At 37.4% G+C, this 17048-nt stretch overlaps 1 protein-coding gene across 1 annotated transcript in view; it reads right to left on the bottom strand.

The window, feature by feature from the left end:
• Positions 1-17048, bottom strand: part of LOC126087505 (phospholipid-transporting ATPase ABCA3-like) — a 239836-nt gene that overhangs the window by 140215 nt on the left and 82573 nt on the right. The window contains exons 7-8 of the mRNA XM_049905036.1: positions 2911-3027; positions 2450-2567 (exon numbers count right to left, since the gene is read on the bottom strand). Coding sequence (XP_049760993.1) covers positions 2450-2567; positions 2911-3027 — 235 coding nt within the window. The remainder of the gene's footprint in view (positions 1-2449; positions 2568-2910; positions 3028-17048) is intronic.

Below are 17048 nucleotides of genomic sequence, written 5' to 3'. Positions count from 1 at the left end.
GGTGTCTTGTCCTACCAGATAACAAGATGTATTATGAAGCTGTTTCAATTAAAACCCTATGAACATGATCCAAGCATAGAGAAATAGATCAAATAATGGACAGCCTCTGAAAGAAACCCATACACGTATGGAACTTTGATTCACAACAGATCAGGCACTGCAGATAATGGAGGAAAGGGCGTACTGTTTTTCAAATGTTGCTGGGAAACTATGTATACATTTTTAAAAAACAAGATCAATTTGCTGCCTTGCACCACACACACACAGACACAAACACGCAAAATCCATTCCCATATAGAACATAGGAGAATAATTTCATGACCTTGGATTATAAGACAAATTTTTAATGAGACATATAGTATCTATACAAACTATGAAGGAAAAAATTGCTAAATTTTACTACACTAAAACCGGGACCTGTCAAAACACATCATAAAAAAAGCTAAAAGCTCCAAACATGGGAAAGTTTGCAAGGCATCTGTAACTCACAAAAGGTAAGTAGCAGGAATATGTAAAGAATTCCTGCAAATCAATAATAGTAAAAAAAAAAATCAGAATACATTAACAGGTATTATAGATGAGGAAATGCATGTTTCTCATATGAATAAAAACACATGCACAGGTTCATTAATACTAGAGAAAATGAAGATTGAAATTCATATTACCGTGAGAGAGTTTTTGTTTTAGTGATAAAAAGTTATGGAAATAGATAGTGGTGGGGAGGGTCACACAACACCGTGAGTGTAATTAGTATCACTGAATTGTACACTTAAAAATGGTTAAAATGGCAAATTGTATGTTTATATATTTTACCACTATAAAATTTTGAAAACATTGCTATAACATTTTATACCCCTAATTTGGCACAAATTAAAATTTGCCAATGCCAAATATTGGAAAGGATATGGACAACAAAGGATATGGAAATTATGGACATCAAAGACAATCCTGATGAAGACTCAGAAGGAAGTGAGGAAAGCTGTAACACCAGAGACAGTGCACACGGTAAGAAGCAACAGCAAAGAAATGGCAGGAATTCTCATCATCTTCCAGGACTGTAAACTGGTAGAATCACTTCAAAAGTGTTTGTTTGACATAACCTAGTCATGCTGGACCCAGCAATCCCGTTTCTAACATGCACCAGAAGACACATGCAAAATTGTCCACAGTATCTAGTCTGCCATAATGCTGGAAACAGAAGACGTTCTTATTTGCTTTCTATGTATCTTGCTCTTCTCTTTACTAAATCACATTCTGCCTCATGTTAACACATGACTTTTGTCTACCCATGGGTTTGCTGTTTTTGTTTTGATTTTGTTGTTTTTGTTGCCCTGTAGGTCGTATGCATGATCCTAAGCCTTGGGAGGACCCCCCTCTGCCCCTCTTGACAATGTACTGAGGAAAAAAAAATACCTATGAAATGGAGTTATTTGGACACACCTGCTCTTCCCATGTAAGCCCTCATATTATCCTTTGCATATTAGATACTGTCCCAGGTACAAGGTAAGTGATCCAAGGATTTAAATGAATGAATGAATGGATCCTTGCATCCATTGACCTGACTCCCTACTTCCATCCTCCAATCCTTTACAAGTGTCTGAAAAGCAATCTCTTCAGGAAACATTCTTAGGTTTATCTCAACCTCAATCTGAAGTTGGAGTATTTTTATCCTGTTTTTCATGTGTATGCTGTGCTCCACTAAATTTCATTGCTCTCTGCATATCCCCTCAAATCACTTTTTGTGCACATGATATTCATGTCCCCAAGGTCAATGTTAGCTCTTTGGGGGCAGGCACCGTATTTCACATACATACAGTGGACATGAAATAAGGATCTGGTAATGAAATGCAAACATTCTTTCAGTCAAGCTGTTTTTTGGTGTCCTTCCTCTTCACACACTCCTCTAATCATGATATATTGGAAGATATTAATCCCTCCACATACCAAAAAACCAAACCGATTGACGTTGAGTCAATTCTGACTAATAGCGACCCTATAGAACAGAGTAGAACTGCCCTATAGGGTTTCCAAGGAGCAGCTGGTGGGTTTGAACTGCCGATCTTTCGGTTAGCAGCTGGGCTCTTAATGACTGTGCCACCAGCACTCCTCAATCCCTCCACACAGAATATATAAAAGCCTTCCTTGTGGACAGGTAGATATTTACCATATATGATGCAGCAGCTAAAGGTTAGAAAGAGCTTCTATGATTCTATTTCGGTTTTTATCCTTTTTCTCATGTATCCTGTGTTATATTGATTTTCACTGGACTCTTCACTTCCTTTCAAATCATTTCACATGCATATGATATTAGTCTCTTCAGTTAGAATATAAGCAGAGCTATACATGAGGTGGCAACTAAAGTTTAGAAGGAGCTCCCAAATATAATCCCCTTTTAGACAATATTTTCTTAGTCACTGAGGATCTTCCACAGGAGAAGTCTTAGACTCACCTTTATTGAAGAAGGTGCTAATCATAAAGGTGAAGAATATTGAGGCAATGGCAAAACACACCAAAAAGACAAAGATGAGAGATGGGTCACTGTGTTGGAGAACTGGAGCAGGTTCAATCTAGCAAAACAACCAAGAAGCCAATTTAGTCATACTCTAAGCAATGTCACAAGAAAACAAAAGAGGAAAAGTGCAACATCCTTAAATATATTTTAATAGTTCTACTGAGACTGATGACACTTCCTAGTGAGATGGAAACTTAAACAAACAATCCATTTCTTACAGAATTCTGCCCATCTAGATTTTTTTTTATAGATTTAAGTTTCGTTTGCAGAGAACACGCAGCTTCTGAGTTTCTGCGTTTTCATTTTCCTGGCAACCTGAGCCCGGTTCAGCCCACAGCATGTTTCTGTTTTCTTCTCAAAATAGAGCTGCAGTACGCTACAGTCAAATAGACACTTGCCTTCACGAAGAAAATCATGCACATGAAAAAGATGACAATTAAATACAAAAAGAAGAATGTGATGAAATAGGCAGCCCAGAGCATCCAATTACTGAGTCCTATCATGAGCTGGTATTCCTGTAGGAGAGAGAACACAAACCAATTATCATGTAAAACAATGAGCTGGTATTCCTGTAGGAGAGAGAACACAAACCAATTATCATGTAAAACAATAGCTATAAAGCACATTGGCATTTCAAAATCCATTCACAATAATTATCTAATTTTATTTCCACAACAACTGAAATAGGTTAAACAATAAATATTTTTATTTCATGGAGGAAAATAAGGCTCAGAATGTCAAGTAACTTGATTAAAAGTTTCAGCTAGTGAATGCCAGTGTTGACTTTAACTCAGATCTTATGAGCTCAGACATCATTCCCCCAATACTTTACCTGATATTATTCAGACATGAAAAACACTTAAGTATAGAACACTTAAATTAATATCCCCTTTCTTTTTATTATGTCCTCTTCCAAAAGGTATTAAGAGAATATATCTTAACTCAGTTATAGGTTAGAAGCAAACAATAAAACCAGGTTAAAAAGTAAGGGGGCAAAAAAGCTCATAAATATTCTTTATAAGTAGTTGTTTATAGACATATGTGGTATTTCAAATTTTAACAAAAGAACATCAAAAGGGGTTACCTAACAACATAATATATGAGATCAATAAGATTTAAATGAGTGGTACAAGTTGTCAGAGGCTATTTTAAATTTTTTTATTGAATTTTACTGATAAATCGATATTAAATTCTGTGACTTAAGTCTCCATGAGGGCAGGAACTATTTCTTATCTGTATCTGCCTGGCACATATAGAAGGCGCTTAATAAATGTTTGTTGAATGAACAAGTGAATGAATGTGAGGATATTCAGAAATATCACTTTGCAGAGTTCTTAAAAATGGATGCTCAGCCAGTGGGAGAACTGAAGTCTTGATACATGCTACAATACAGTATGGATGGAGCTTGAAGACATTATGCTGAGCAAAATAAGCCAATAACAAAAGGACAAATATAGTATGACCTCACATAAAAAGACAAGAAAAGGCAGATGTATAGAGACCAAAGTTTATTAGTGGTTACCAGGGTGGGAGGGAGGGGAAAAGGGGGTTAACATTGATAGAAAAATCACATTGATTAAGAGTACATGTTATGGATTGAGTTGTGTCCCCCAAAAATGTGTGTCAACTTGGCTAGACATGATTCCTAGTATCGTCTGGTTGTCCACCATATTGTGATCTGATGTGATTATCCTACAAACTGTAAATCCTAACCTCTATGGTGTTAATGAAGAAGGATTAGAGGCAGTTACGTTAATGAGGCAGGGACTCAATCTACAGGATTTGCTTTCATCTTGAGTTAATCTCTAGTGAGCTATAGAAGAGAGACGCAAGCAGAGAGAAGTGGGACTTCCTACCATGAAGAAAGAAGCACCAGGAGCAGAGCATGTCCTTTGGACCCTGGGTCCCTGTGCTGAGAAGCTTCTAGACCAGGGAAAGATTGATGACAAGGACCTTCCCCCAGAGCCGACAGAGAGAGAAAGCTTTCCCCTGGTGCTGGCTCCCTGAATTCGGATTTATAGCCTCCTAGACTGTGAGAGAATTTCTGTTCCTTAAAGCCATCCACTTGTGGTATTTCTGTTATAGCAGCACTAGATAAGTAAGATGGAATCTGGTACCAGGGGAGTGGGGTGCTGCTCTAACAGGTACCTACAATGTGGAAACAGTTTTGGAACTGAGTAATCGGTATAGACTGGAAGAATTTTAAAGTACCAAGCCCAGATTGCCTTCACGGGACTGTTAGTGGAATTATGGACATCAAAGACAATCCTGATGAAGACTCAGAAGGAAGTGAGGAAAGCTGTAACACCAGAGACAGTGCACACGGTAAGAAGCAACAGCAAAGAAATGGCAGCAGCAGAGCTAGGAGACCAGCAGGAGACAGTGCAGGAGCTGACCCACAAAGTGAGAGAACTGAGTGCCTTTGCCAGGAGGCTTCCTGGCAGCGTGGGGTGCCTCCAGGCACTTATTGGTGGAGCTAGGTTTGCCAATCCAGGGAGCAAGAATGCTGAGTGCCTTCCAGCTAAGGTTTACTGGCAGAGTGGGGTGTCTCCAGGTACTTATCAGTAGAACTGAAGAGCTTTGAACACTTGAACAAGAGGTTGGGCTGGCCCAAGAGGCCCAAGGGACTGAGAGACCGAGGAATCAGGAAAGAGAAGCTGAATAGACAAGGAAAACAGGAAGCAGAGCTGCCTCAGTCTCAAAGGGTGGGACCATGATCTCTGGGGTCTCAAAGTGTGATGCCATGACCTCAGGGGTTTCAAAGGATGCGGCCACCACCTCCTAGGTTTCAAGGACTCAGGTCTTTATCAATTCAGTTCCAGAGTGTGGGGTTGCCTTTCATGAGTGCCAGCAAGATGGGGCCAGACCTGCTATCCAAAGCTGAGGGGTTGGGGATGCCACACTCAATGGGCAGAAGAACAGGGCCTGCCAAGGCCGAGGGAGTGGAGTCACCACTAAAATGGATGAGGAGAATGGGGCTGTTCAAGTGCGAGGGAGCAGAGTTGCCATTCCAGTGGGCCTGGAGGGTGGAGCCTGGAGATGACATTGACATTTCCATTCTCCAGAGTCTGAGATGTGGCCAATACCCAGAGTCTGGAGGGCAGGGCCATTGCCTAAATGGTCTCAGAGAACAGAGGATTATTTTCAAGACTTGAGAGCTAACGTAATGTGTTCTGCTGACTTGCTTGGTGCCTGTTATGCCTTCTATCCCTCCAATTTCTCCCATTTGTAATGGAAATGTCTACCTTGTGCCTGTTCCATCATTGTACTTCAGAAGCAGATAACTTGTATTTCAGATTTCACAGATAAAAAGAAATTTTGCCCCAGGATGGAGTTTGGACTTGGAGTTGATTTAAGACTTTTGGGATGATACAATGGGGTGAATGTTTTTTACATTTGACAAGGATGGAATTTTGGGGGGGCCAAAGGGTAGAATGTTATGGATTGAATCGCGTCCTCCAAAAATGTGTGTCAACTTGACTAGGCCATGATTCCCAGTATTGTATGGTTCTCCACCATTTTGTGATCTGATGTGACTACCCTATTTGTTGTAAATCCTAACATCATAATGTTAATGAGGCAGAATTAAAAAAAAAAAAAAAAAAACCAGTGTCGTTGAGTCGATTAGAGGCAGTTATATTAATGACAAGGACCTTCCCCCCAGAGAGAGAAAGCCTTCACTGGGAGCTGGTGCCCTAAATTCGGACTTCCAGCCTCCTAGATTGTATGAGAATAAACTTCTCTTTGTCAAAACCATCCACTTGTGGTATTTCTGTTAAAGCAGCACTAGCTAACTCAGAGTAGGGTTGCACGACTGATTATTGTAATTGCTGCCAATAAGTTGTACACCTATAAAAAGCTGAACTGGCAAAAGTTGTGTGATAGGTATATCTACAACAAAGACAAAAAAAAAAAGAGTAGCTAATGAGTCTGCTTATGTACAAATACCTCATATGATTTGGTTCCTGGATTTGGTAGCTTAGGGTCACAGTATTGTGAGACATCCCAGTTAACTGGCCTAATGACGTGTTTAGTGCTTCTGTTCTACCTCCTAATTCACTGCATAGTGCCTGGGGTCTTAAAAGCTTGCAAGTGGCCATCCAAGCCATAACAAGTGGTCTCTATTTACCTGGAGCAAGTGAGGAAAAAGGAGAGTCAAGAATAGGAGTAGTAAATGGAACATGTGGTTAGGTGCCTCCATGAACAACTGCCTCCTTTGCCATGAGATCAGAACTGGATGGTGCCCGGCTACCATTACTGAACATTTCGACCAAAGATTCTATAGAAGAACCCTGATCACAAGGGGGAAAACACAGAAAAGAATTTTAAATTCTCATGGACTGTAGACCTTCTGGAGTCATGGAGGTTGTATGAACTCCTGAAACTATTGCCCTGAGATAATCTTTAAACCTTAAACCAAAAATATTCCCTGATGTCTTCTTAAAACTGAACGATAGTTTAGCTTAACTAATTTAAAAGTCTGCCTTGAGTACTGTGCCCTTTTAAGAACTATCTATATGGGATTAAACTGAAAACAACAACTCAAAAGATTAGATAGGAATCTTAGGGGGTAGTGAGTTTACATTAATGAGGGAGGAACAACTCAGAAAAGGAGGGTGAGAATTGTTGCACAACTCAAAGAATGTAATCAATGTCACTAAATTGTACATGAATAAACTGTTGAACTGGTATATGTTTTGCTGTGTATATTCTCAACATCAACAAAATAAAAATTTAGAAAAAAAATTGTTGGAGGTCCACTTTATTTTACATAAAGGACAAAAATTAAGTTTTTTTTTTTAGGTTTCATAGGGATCAGTGCTATAACCAGTCGTATTTAATAAACAATCAAAATGACACTATATTTAACAAAAGTGCAAGATATACACTGAAAACTACAAAACATCGTTGAAAGAAAGATGTTCTAAATAAATGGAAGGACATCCCATGAGCATAGATCACAAGACATAATAATGTTAAGATGGTAAAACCCATTGTCATCAAGGAGGCAGTTCCAACTCATAGCGACCCTATAAGGACAGAGTAGAACTGCCCTAGAGGGTTTCCAAGGAGTGGCTGGTGGATTTGAACTGCCAACCTTTTTGATTTGCAGCCATAGGTCTTAACCACTGTACCACCAGAGCTCCATTAAGATGGTAAAAAAATGCCCCACAAATTGGTTTCCAAGGAGTGGCTGGTGGATTTGAACTGCCAACCTTTTTGATTTGCAGCCATAGGTCTTAACCACTGTACCACCAGAGCTCCATTAAGATGGTAAAAAAATGCCCCACAAATTGGTCAACAGATTCACCACAGTCCCTATTAAAATCTCTGCTGGTTATTGTACAGAAATTGACAAGAAGAATCTAAAATTATAAGGAAATTCAAAGAATTTAGAATAGCCAAAACAATCTTAAAAAGGAACAAAGTTGGAAAACTTACACTACCCAATTTCAAAACTTACTACAAAGCTACAATAATCAAGACAGTGTGGTACTAGAAAAAGGACAGGAATATACATCAGCAGAACAGAACTGATAACCCAGAAATAAAACCTCGCTTTTATGGTCAACTGATGTTCTACAATGGTGCCAATAAAATTCAACAGGACAAAAATAGTCTTTTTAACAAATAACATGGGACAATTGGGTATCCATTATTTAAAAAAAAAATTTGGATCCGTATCTCACATACAAAACTAACACAAAATGTATCACAGGCCTAAATATAAGAGCTAAAACTACCAAACCCTTAGAAGAAAACATAGGCATCAATATTTATGACTTTGGGTTAGAAAATGAAATGATCATATGGACTTTATCGTTTATTCTGTTAATATGGTGAATTACATCAATTGATATTTCAATGTAAATCTAATCTTGCATTCCTGGGATAAAGCCCACTTGGTCATGATGTCATCATATCTTTTTTATATACTGCTGAATTTGATTTGAGAATATTTTGTTAATGATTTTTCTGTCTATGATTATCAGCTATTGATCTATAATTTTTTTCTTGTATTATCTCTGTCTGCTTTTATAATCAGTATACTGCTGGCCTCACAAATAGAGTTAAAAAGTGCTTTCTACTCTGTTTTTTCTAAAAAGAGTTCATGCATAAATGTTTTTGTTTTTCCTTAAATGTTTGGCAGTATTCCCAGTGGAGTCACCTGGGTCTAGAATTTTCTTAATGGAAATAATTTAAAATATGAATTAAATTATTTTAATAGGTGTAGGGGTAGATTATCTCCTTCTTCATAGCTCTGTCTTTAAAGGTGTTTTTTTCATTTCATGTAAGTGGTAAAATTTATTAGTATAAATTTGTTCTCAATATTTTCTTAATCTTTTTTTAACATCTGTACGATCTATAGTGATGCCTCCTGTCCCTCTGGTATTTGTGTTATTTTTTTTTTTTAATTTTCTGTTTATCAGTCTAGCAAAGGCTTCATTATGTTTTCAAATATCCGTCTTGTGGTTTGTTAATTTTCTCTATTTTTTGTCTTTTTTTTTTTTTAACATTTCTGGTATTATCTTTACTACTCAGTAACTTTCTTTAGGTTTAAATTGCTCTTCTTTTTCTAGCTTTTAAATAGGAAGCTGACATTACTGGTTACCCGTCTTAATTTCTAATAAAAATCACTGAAAGTTATAAATTTACCTCAAAGCTCAGCTTTTGTTGTATACACCAATTTGATGAGGTGTACTTTCGCTATCATTCAATTTGAAATATTTTCTAATTTCCATTGTAATTTATTCTTTGATCCATGAACTGTTTATAAGTTTTTGTTTAATTCCAAAAGTTTTCCTAGATCATAATTATTTCTAATTTTCATTCCAATGTCTAAAAAATACTCTATTATTTTATTCCTTTTAAGCTTATTAAGATTTGTTTTATGGCTCAGCATATGGTCTATCTTGGTTTAATTTCCAAATATTTGGTTTTTCCCTAGTTACTGTTATTAAAGTTGTAATTTAATTTCATTTTGATCAGAGAACATGCTCTATTATTTGAAGTATCTGATCTCTTATTACACTTGAAAACAATGGATATTCTGTAGTTGTCAAGTATAGTGTTGTACGAATATCAATTAAGTTAAAGTGATTAAGAGTGTTGTTAAGATCCTCTACCTCTTAATTGACTTTTCTACTTGTTCTGCCAGTTGCAGAATGTGGAGAGTTTCTCGCTTACATTTTCCTATCTTTTCATTCATTAAAAAAATTACACGTGTATTCCTTTTCCCCGCTGACCATAATTATAATAGGTGGCATAAAGTCGTTATTTGATATTTTCAGTATCTGGGACATCCAGGGATTGGCATTTGTTGATTGTCTTTTCCCTCAAGATTAGGTCACATTCTGTACTGTATCCAGATAACGATCTGGATGTTATCATGTATAAACTTTGTTGTTATGAGGTGCCATTGAGTCAGTTCTGACTCACAGTGACCCTACATACCAACAGAACAAAATACTGCCCTGTTCCGTGCCATCCTCACAATTGTTATGCTTGAGCCATTGCTGCAGCCGCTGTGTCAATCCTTCTCATTGAGGGTCTTCCTGTTTTTTGCGGACCTAATTTACCAAGGCTAATGTCCTTCACCAGGGACTGGTCCCTACTGATAACATGTCCAAAGTACATGAGAAGTCTTGCCATCCTTGCTTCTAAGAAGCATTCTGACTGTACTTCTTCCAAGACAGATTTGTTTGTTCTTCTGGCAGTCCATGGTATATTCAAGATTCTTCGCCAACACCATAATTCAAAGTTGCCCCCACAAGTGTTATTTTTGTTTTAGCAGGTAAGTAACTTGGCTTGACCAAATTATAAACTCACACCTGTGGTTCTTTCAGCCTTAGTTGCTAGCTGCTGCTTTCAACTTGTTCCATGTATCCATGGTTTCGAGCTCAGTGACCTGTACTGAGATTGCACTTCTAATTAGTGGTTCCCCTTCTTTTTTCTTCTCTGGGATCTCTCCTTTCCAGGGTTCTCTCTTTAGTCTCCAGTGGCCCTGGGTGTCACAGGGCTTCTTAATCTAGTTCCTCCAGTCAATATGATGGTAACTTTTTTTTTTTTTAAATAAAAGCTTTATCTCTCCTTATGGCAACATTGATGCCACCCTAACTACAGTCACTGTCTGTGTAATGTTAAAAAAAAAAGGGGGGGGGCGTAAAAGAGGAATTCACTCACTCCATGCTGGTATCATGGTGCAAGTTTTGATTCCCCTCCAATAACTGACTACATCAGCCATTCTGAGCTCCAATTACTGTCTCTCAACTCAGCATGACTATTGTGCCTACAGGCAGATATCTAGAAAGATCACGGGGCTCAACTCATGTGTTTCCCTTCTCTCGGGAATCATAGTTCTGCATTGCCTTTTGTGATGTGTTTGAGAAAAATATCTTTATATACTTTGGCAATTTATAGTTGTTTATGGCAGGAAATCTATTAAGTGTTACTATGTCACGACCAGAAGTAAAGTCCAGTATGTGTATAAGTATTTGTGTAATTCAATCATAATGAAATGCAATGTTACATTTTTCCAAATTAAAACTGAAATGCACCCTGCAATCACTGAAATCTTAGTATTGAGGAAATGCAGTAGTAATTAGTGCCCCCATATTTAGAATCAACTGATGTTTGGAATAATGTCTGTGACACTGTTAAAGGAGTGGTACATAGAGATGGAGAAGGAATAATAATTCTGTAGACACCGGAATGTTCTGCTGACACTGAAATTAAAGGAACCCTTCAGTTTCTTTTAAACAGTCTGACAGGTAGATAGTGTTTGGCATGATGATCAAGAAGGTAGCAAATGTAAAAGCACCCCTTCAGAACCTTACCAAAAAATGATGACTCCATGATTCATGATTTGCTATCCTTACTTTAGACCATCATTTCAATATCAGTCATAGCCAGACTTCTTATCCAATAGTCCAACAATGAGTTTCCAAACACTAAGCATGTTCTCGCATAGTAACACTAAGATGTTCTCAGGGAAAGAAGTTCCTGTCTATGGGAGAAGACTATACACTGAAACATGACTAGAACAAGGCAACATAATACTGAACAAAGTGGCAGTTAAGTAGAGAAAAATAGATGGCATTTGATGGAAAGTCTTCAGTTTCATACTGGAGGTCATCTGCATGCTTCCAACCTTCATAAATATATTCCTCATATTATTGACTCATCTGTTTAGAAATACATAAAGTATCTTGAACATTCAAGATAAACTATTAAAATTTTTATAAGGCAGGAGAGAAGACTTCACCTACAACTTGTAGACAGCTATAAAGACTATTAGCCATTGAAAATTTTTTGGAGTAGAATTAATTGGCTGAAAATTATACATTTGGAGAAAAAGGTAGAAAAAGGGAAAGGAGACTAATTGACATTTATAGCACTCTTCATCCAACAACAGCAGAATACACGTTCTTGTCAAGCTCACATGGAACAGTCACCAAGCCAGACCAAATCTTGGAACATAAATCTTAACAAATTAAAAAATAATAATACTACAAAGTATGCTCACAGACCACAATGGAACTAACCTACAAATCAATAAAAGATAGCCTGAAGGTACCAAAATACTTGGAAATGAAACAACACACTTCTGAATAACATATGAGGTCTTAAAAGCTTTCAAGTGGCCATTTAAGATACAACTATTGATCTCTTCCCATCTGGAGCAAAGGAGAGTAAAGGAAACCAAAGACTCAAGGAAGAAATTAATGCAAAAGATCAATGGCCTACACAGACCACAGCCTCCTCTACCCTGAGACCAGCAAAACTAGATGATGCCCAGCTACCACTACTGACCACTCTGATCAGGGACCGCTCTGATCGGGGACACAACAGAAGGTCCTGGTTAAAATGAGGGAAAAATGTGAATAAAACTAAATTCATAAAAAAGACCAGACTCACTGGGATAATAGAGACTGGAGAAACCCCTAAAACTATTGCCCTAAGACACTCTTTCAAACTGGAACTGAACCCACTCCTGGAGATCACCTTTCAGCCTAATAATAGATTGGCCTATAAAATAATAACACCCGTGAAGAATATGCTCCTTAAAACAATCAACTAAAAGAGACCAAATGGGCAACATTTGCCCAAAAACAAAGGTGAGAAGGCAAGGAGGGGCAGGGAAACTGGAGGGATGGAAATAGGGAAGGCAGGGTGAAAATGGGAAGAGCACTGACAGATTGCAGGGATAGCAATCAATGTCACAGAACACCTTGTATATGAATTGTTGAATACAAAACTAATTTGTTGTATAAACTTCCACCTAAAGCATTATAAAATGTTAAAAAAAAAAAGATTACAGCCTAGGAAACCCTATGAGGCAGTTCTACTCTGTCTTACAAGGTCGCAATGAGTCAAAATCGACTTGACAGCACACAACAAAAACAACAAGATGGCTAAGATTAAAAAAAAGGAAACTAAAAAATGTTGGTGAGAATGTGGGGAAATTGGAATACTTAATTGCTGGTGGGAATGCAAAATGGTATAGCCGTTGTAGAAAGCTGTGTGGTGGTTCCTCAAAAAAAAAAAAAACAAACAAAAAACCCGGAAGATGGAAACAACTCAAATGCCCATCAAGAGATGAATGCATGAATTATGCAGAGTGAAATAAATCAATCACAAAAGGACAAATACCTCACTTATATAAAGACACAAGAATAGGAAAATGCATAGAGACTTAAGTTTATTAGTAATTACCAGGGTCGGGAGGGAGGGGAAAAGGGACAGTTACTGCTTATGCAGCACTGAGTTTCTGTTTATGGTGATGGAATATTCACATTGATTAAGGGTAATGGTTTCACAGCCAATTGGTGTCATTGATGTCACTAAGTTGTACACCTGAAAAAAGGTGAATTGGCAAATGTTCTGTGATATATATTTCTAAAACAACAGAAAAAAAAAAAAGAGTAGCTGCCGAGGCTGCTTATGCACAAATACCTCAGGGATTTAGTTTCTTGGTCTAGAGGTTTAGGGTCATAGTTCCATGGGATATTCCAGTTAACTGACCTAATATGTTTGATGCGTCTGTCCTACCTCTTATTTGTTGCATAGTGTCTGGGGTGTTAAAAGCTTGCAGACGACCACCCACAGTACAATTGGTCTCTATTTGCCTGAAGCAAAAAGACAAAGAAGGAGTGCCAAGAATAAAACAAAAAAACCCACTGCCATTGAGTCAATTCTGATCCTACGACCCTACAGGACAAAGTAGAACTACCCCATAGGGTTTCCAAGGCTATGATCTTTATGGAAGCAGATTGCCACATCCTTCTCCCACAGAGTTGCTGGTGGGTTCAAACCACAAACCTTTTGGTTAGCAGCCAGGCGCTTAACCACTGTGCCATCGAGGGCTCCTGAGTCAGGAATGAGAAGGGAATGGAATGCGTGGCTAATAGCCTCCATGAACAACTGCGTCCTTTGCCATGAGATGAGAAAAACTGGATGAGTCCTGGCTACCATTACTGAACGTTTTAATCAAAGTTTCTATAGAAGAATCCTGGGGAAAATGCAGAACATAATGTCAAATTCTCACGGACTCCAGGCTTTCTGGAGGCACTGAGGCTGGACAAACACCTTAAAACTACTGCCCTGAGATAATCTTTAAACCCTAAACCCAAAAAAAAAAAAAAAATCCCCTAAAGTCTTCTTTAAACCAAACAACAGTTTAGTTAATTAGTAAAGAATGTCAGCCTCAAGCATTGTGGTCTTTTAAAGAACAATCTATATGGCATCAAACTGACAATAGCAACTCGAAAGGTTATATAGGAGCCTTGGGGGAAATGAGTTCATGTCAATGGGGGGACAAACAATTCGGAAAAGGAGGCTGAGAATGGTTACACAACTTGAAGAATATAATCAATGTCACTGAATTGTATATGTAAAAATTGTTGAATTGGTATATGTTTTCCTGTGTATATTTTCAACAACAATAAAAATTTATTATGCAATTCACCACTTTAACACAATAAAAGGGGGAAATCACAAGATCATCTCAATACATGCAGAAAAAGCACTTGCTAAAATTCAGAATCACTGTACACACAACAAAAAGGCTTAGCAAACTAGTAACAAAAGAAAGTTTTCCTAACCTAATGAGGGTCTCTACATAAAACCTAGAGTAAACTTAAAGGTGACATATTGAATGTTTTCTTTTAGAGATCACAAATGACATATCTATTATTACCCACTTCTATTTTACACTGCCCTGAAGACAATGCAGCCAGTGAAAAAAAGCAAGGAAAAAAATAAATAAATAAAGGTAAAATGATTGAAAAGGAAGAAATAAAACTGTCATTCTTTACATATAAGGATTCCGGGGTGGCACAAAGGTTTCTGCTCAGCTACTAAAAGAAAAGCTGGCGGTTTGAAGCCACTCAGTGGTGCCACTGAAGAAAGGCTTGGCCATCTGCTGCCATAAAGATTACAGCCAAGAACCCTCTATGGGAGCTCAGCTCTGCTCTGTAACACATGGGGTCGCCATGAGTCAGCACCAACTTGACAGCAACAGGAACAGGATGGGAAATCTACAGATAACATGATTGTTTATATAAAATTATTTGAACTAATAAGAAAATTTAATATGGTTGGTGGAAACAGAATTAATGTTTTTAAAAATCTGTTTCTTGTATACCTGCAACAAACAGAAAATGAATACGATTACTGATTGCAATTACAAAAACATGAAGAAACAGATTTCATGAATATGCATGACTGATACACAAAAATTTACATAAAATTAATTTTAAAAGACATAAATAATAGAATACACCACATTCATGAATTGGAATACTCATTACTAGAGAATGTCAATCCTGATTTACAATTTCACTAAAAATCCCAGTAGGATGTTTTTTGAAATTGTTAAACTGATTCCAAGGTGTATATAGAAATATAAAGGTCCAAGAATATTTTTTCTTTAAATTTATTTTGTTTTTGTTGAGAATATACACAGCAAAACATATGCCAATTCAACTGTTTCTACATGTACAATTTAGTGACGCTGATTACATTCCTCAAGTGTGTAACCATTCTCACCCTCCTTTTCAGACCTGTTCCTCCCTCATTAACATAAATGCACTACCTCCTAAGGTTCTATCCAATTTTTTGAGTTGCTGTTGTCCATTTGATCCCATATACATAGTTCTTAAAGAGCATAATGCTCATGGCAGACAAAGGTCCAAGAATATTCAAGAAACTCTTAAAGACGAACAACAAAGGGGTGGAAACTTTCTTCAAATGTCAAGAGTTATTTAAAAGCTGGAGTAATCATGACAGCATGGTACTATCATAAGGATAAAAGCAAGAAACCAACTAATGTCTATATGGACTTAATTTATTAAAATGGTGGAACTATAGTGCAGTAGAGAAATCATGACTGTTTTAATAAAAAGTACTTTATCAATAGGATAGCTGTATTTTTTTTTTTAATGAAATTTGATTTCTACCCAACCCTTAGGTAAAAATCAATGGTTGGACTGCATATCTAAAATGGAAAATGATATTCTAAGTGTGTAGAAAATAATGCAAGAGACCATCTTCATGACCTTGGAGCAGTACAACATTGCTGAAACTAGAAATAAAATGACTCAATATAGAGGAAGAGATTGACAAACATATTTAAATGAAGAACTTCTGATTACCAAAGTGAATGGCAGAAGGAGAAGACAGCTGCGACACATATCAACCAGCAAAGGAACTGTATGCCAAATACACTAGGAATTCTTACAACTCCCCAAGAAAAAGAACCAACAGATAATCAGTGTAAAAAATAGGCAAGTGAACTGAACCAAAACATATATATATATACAAATGGACATATAAAAATATGCTAAACCTCATTAGACATTGGAGAAATGCAAATTAAATGCACACTGCAAAGGAGAGCTGGACAGAGTCTAGAAGAATGAGGACAGACTGGAACACACCAACACTTCTGTATCTGCTCTCCACCTATAACCAATGACAATCTTTATAGAGTGTGATGACTACTGCTTCTCTTCATCCTCCCAATTCTCATGCCACTTCACTTTTGGCCAACTGTAATCAGGAACGATACAGAAAAAAACATTCTAGGACGGATAGTGCCTAGTATAAACAGGTTGGCAACTGAACAAACCAGCACAATTAGATACCCCTATACACTCATTGGAAACCCTGGTGGTGTAGTGGTTAAGAGCTATGGCTGCTAACCAAAAAGTCAGCATTTTGAATCTACCAGGGGCTCCTTGGAAATCCCATGGGGCAGTTCTACTCTGTCCTACAGGGTTGCTATGAGTCGGAATTGACTCAATGGCAACAGGTTTGGTTTTTTGTTTTTTTATACATTCATGAGACTTGCTGAAATTAAAAAAAAAAACAAAACTGACAATACCAAATGTTGGTGAGGATGCGCAGCAAACTGAATCCTCATACATTGCTACTGGGAATGTAATTTGGTAGAATTTTCTTAGCAAACTTTGGCATTATTTACTAAAGTTAAATATGCATAACCTAACACTCAGCAAAAAGACAAGTATAAATT

The sequence above is a fragment of the Elephas maximus genome, chromosome 12 (genome assembly GCF_024166365.1).
Source record: "Elephas maximus indicus isolate mEleMax1 chromosome 12, mEleMax1 primary haplotype, whole genome shotgun sequence".
Classification (NCBI taxonomy): Eukaryota; Metazoa; Chordata; class Mammalia; order Proboscidea; family Elephantidae; genus Elephas; species Elephas maximus.
The sequence above is the reverse complement of the archived record's forward strand: the minus strand, read 5'-3'. Positions and strand labels throughout refer to the sequence as shown.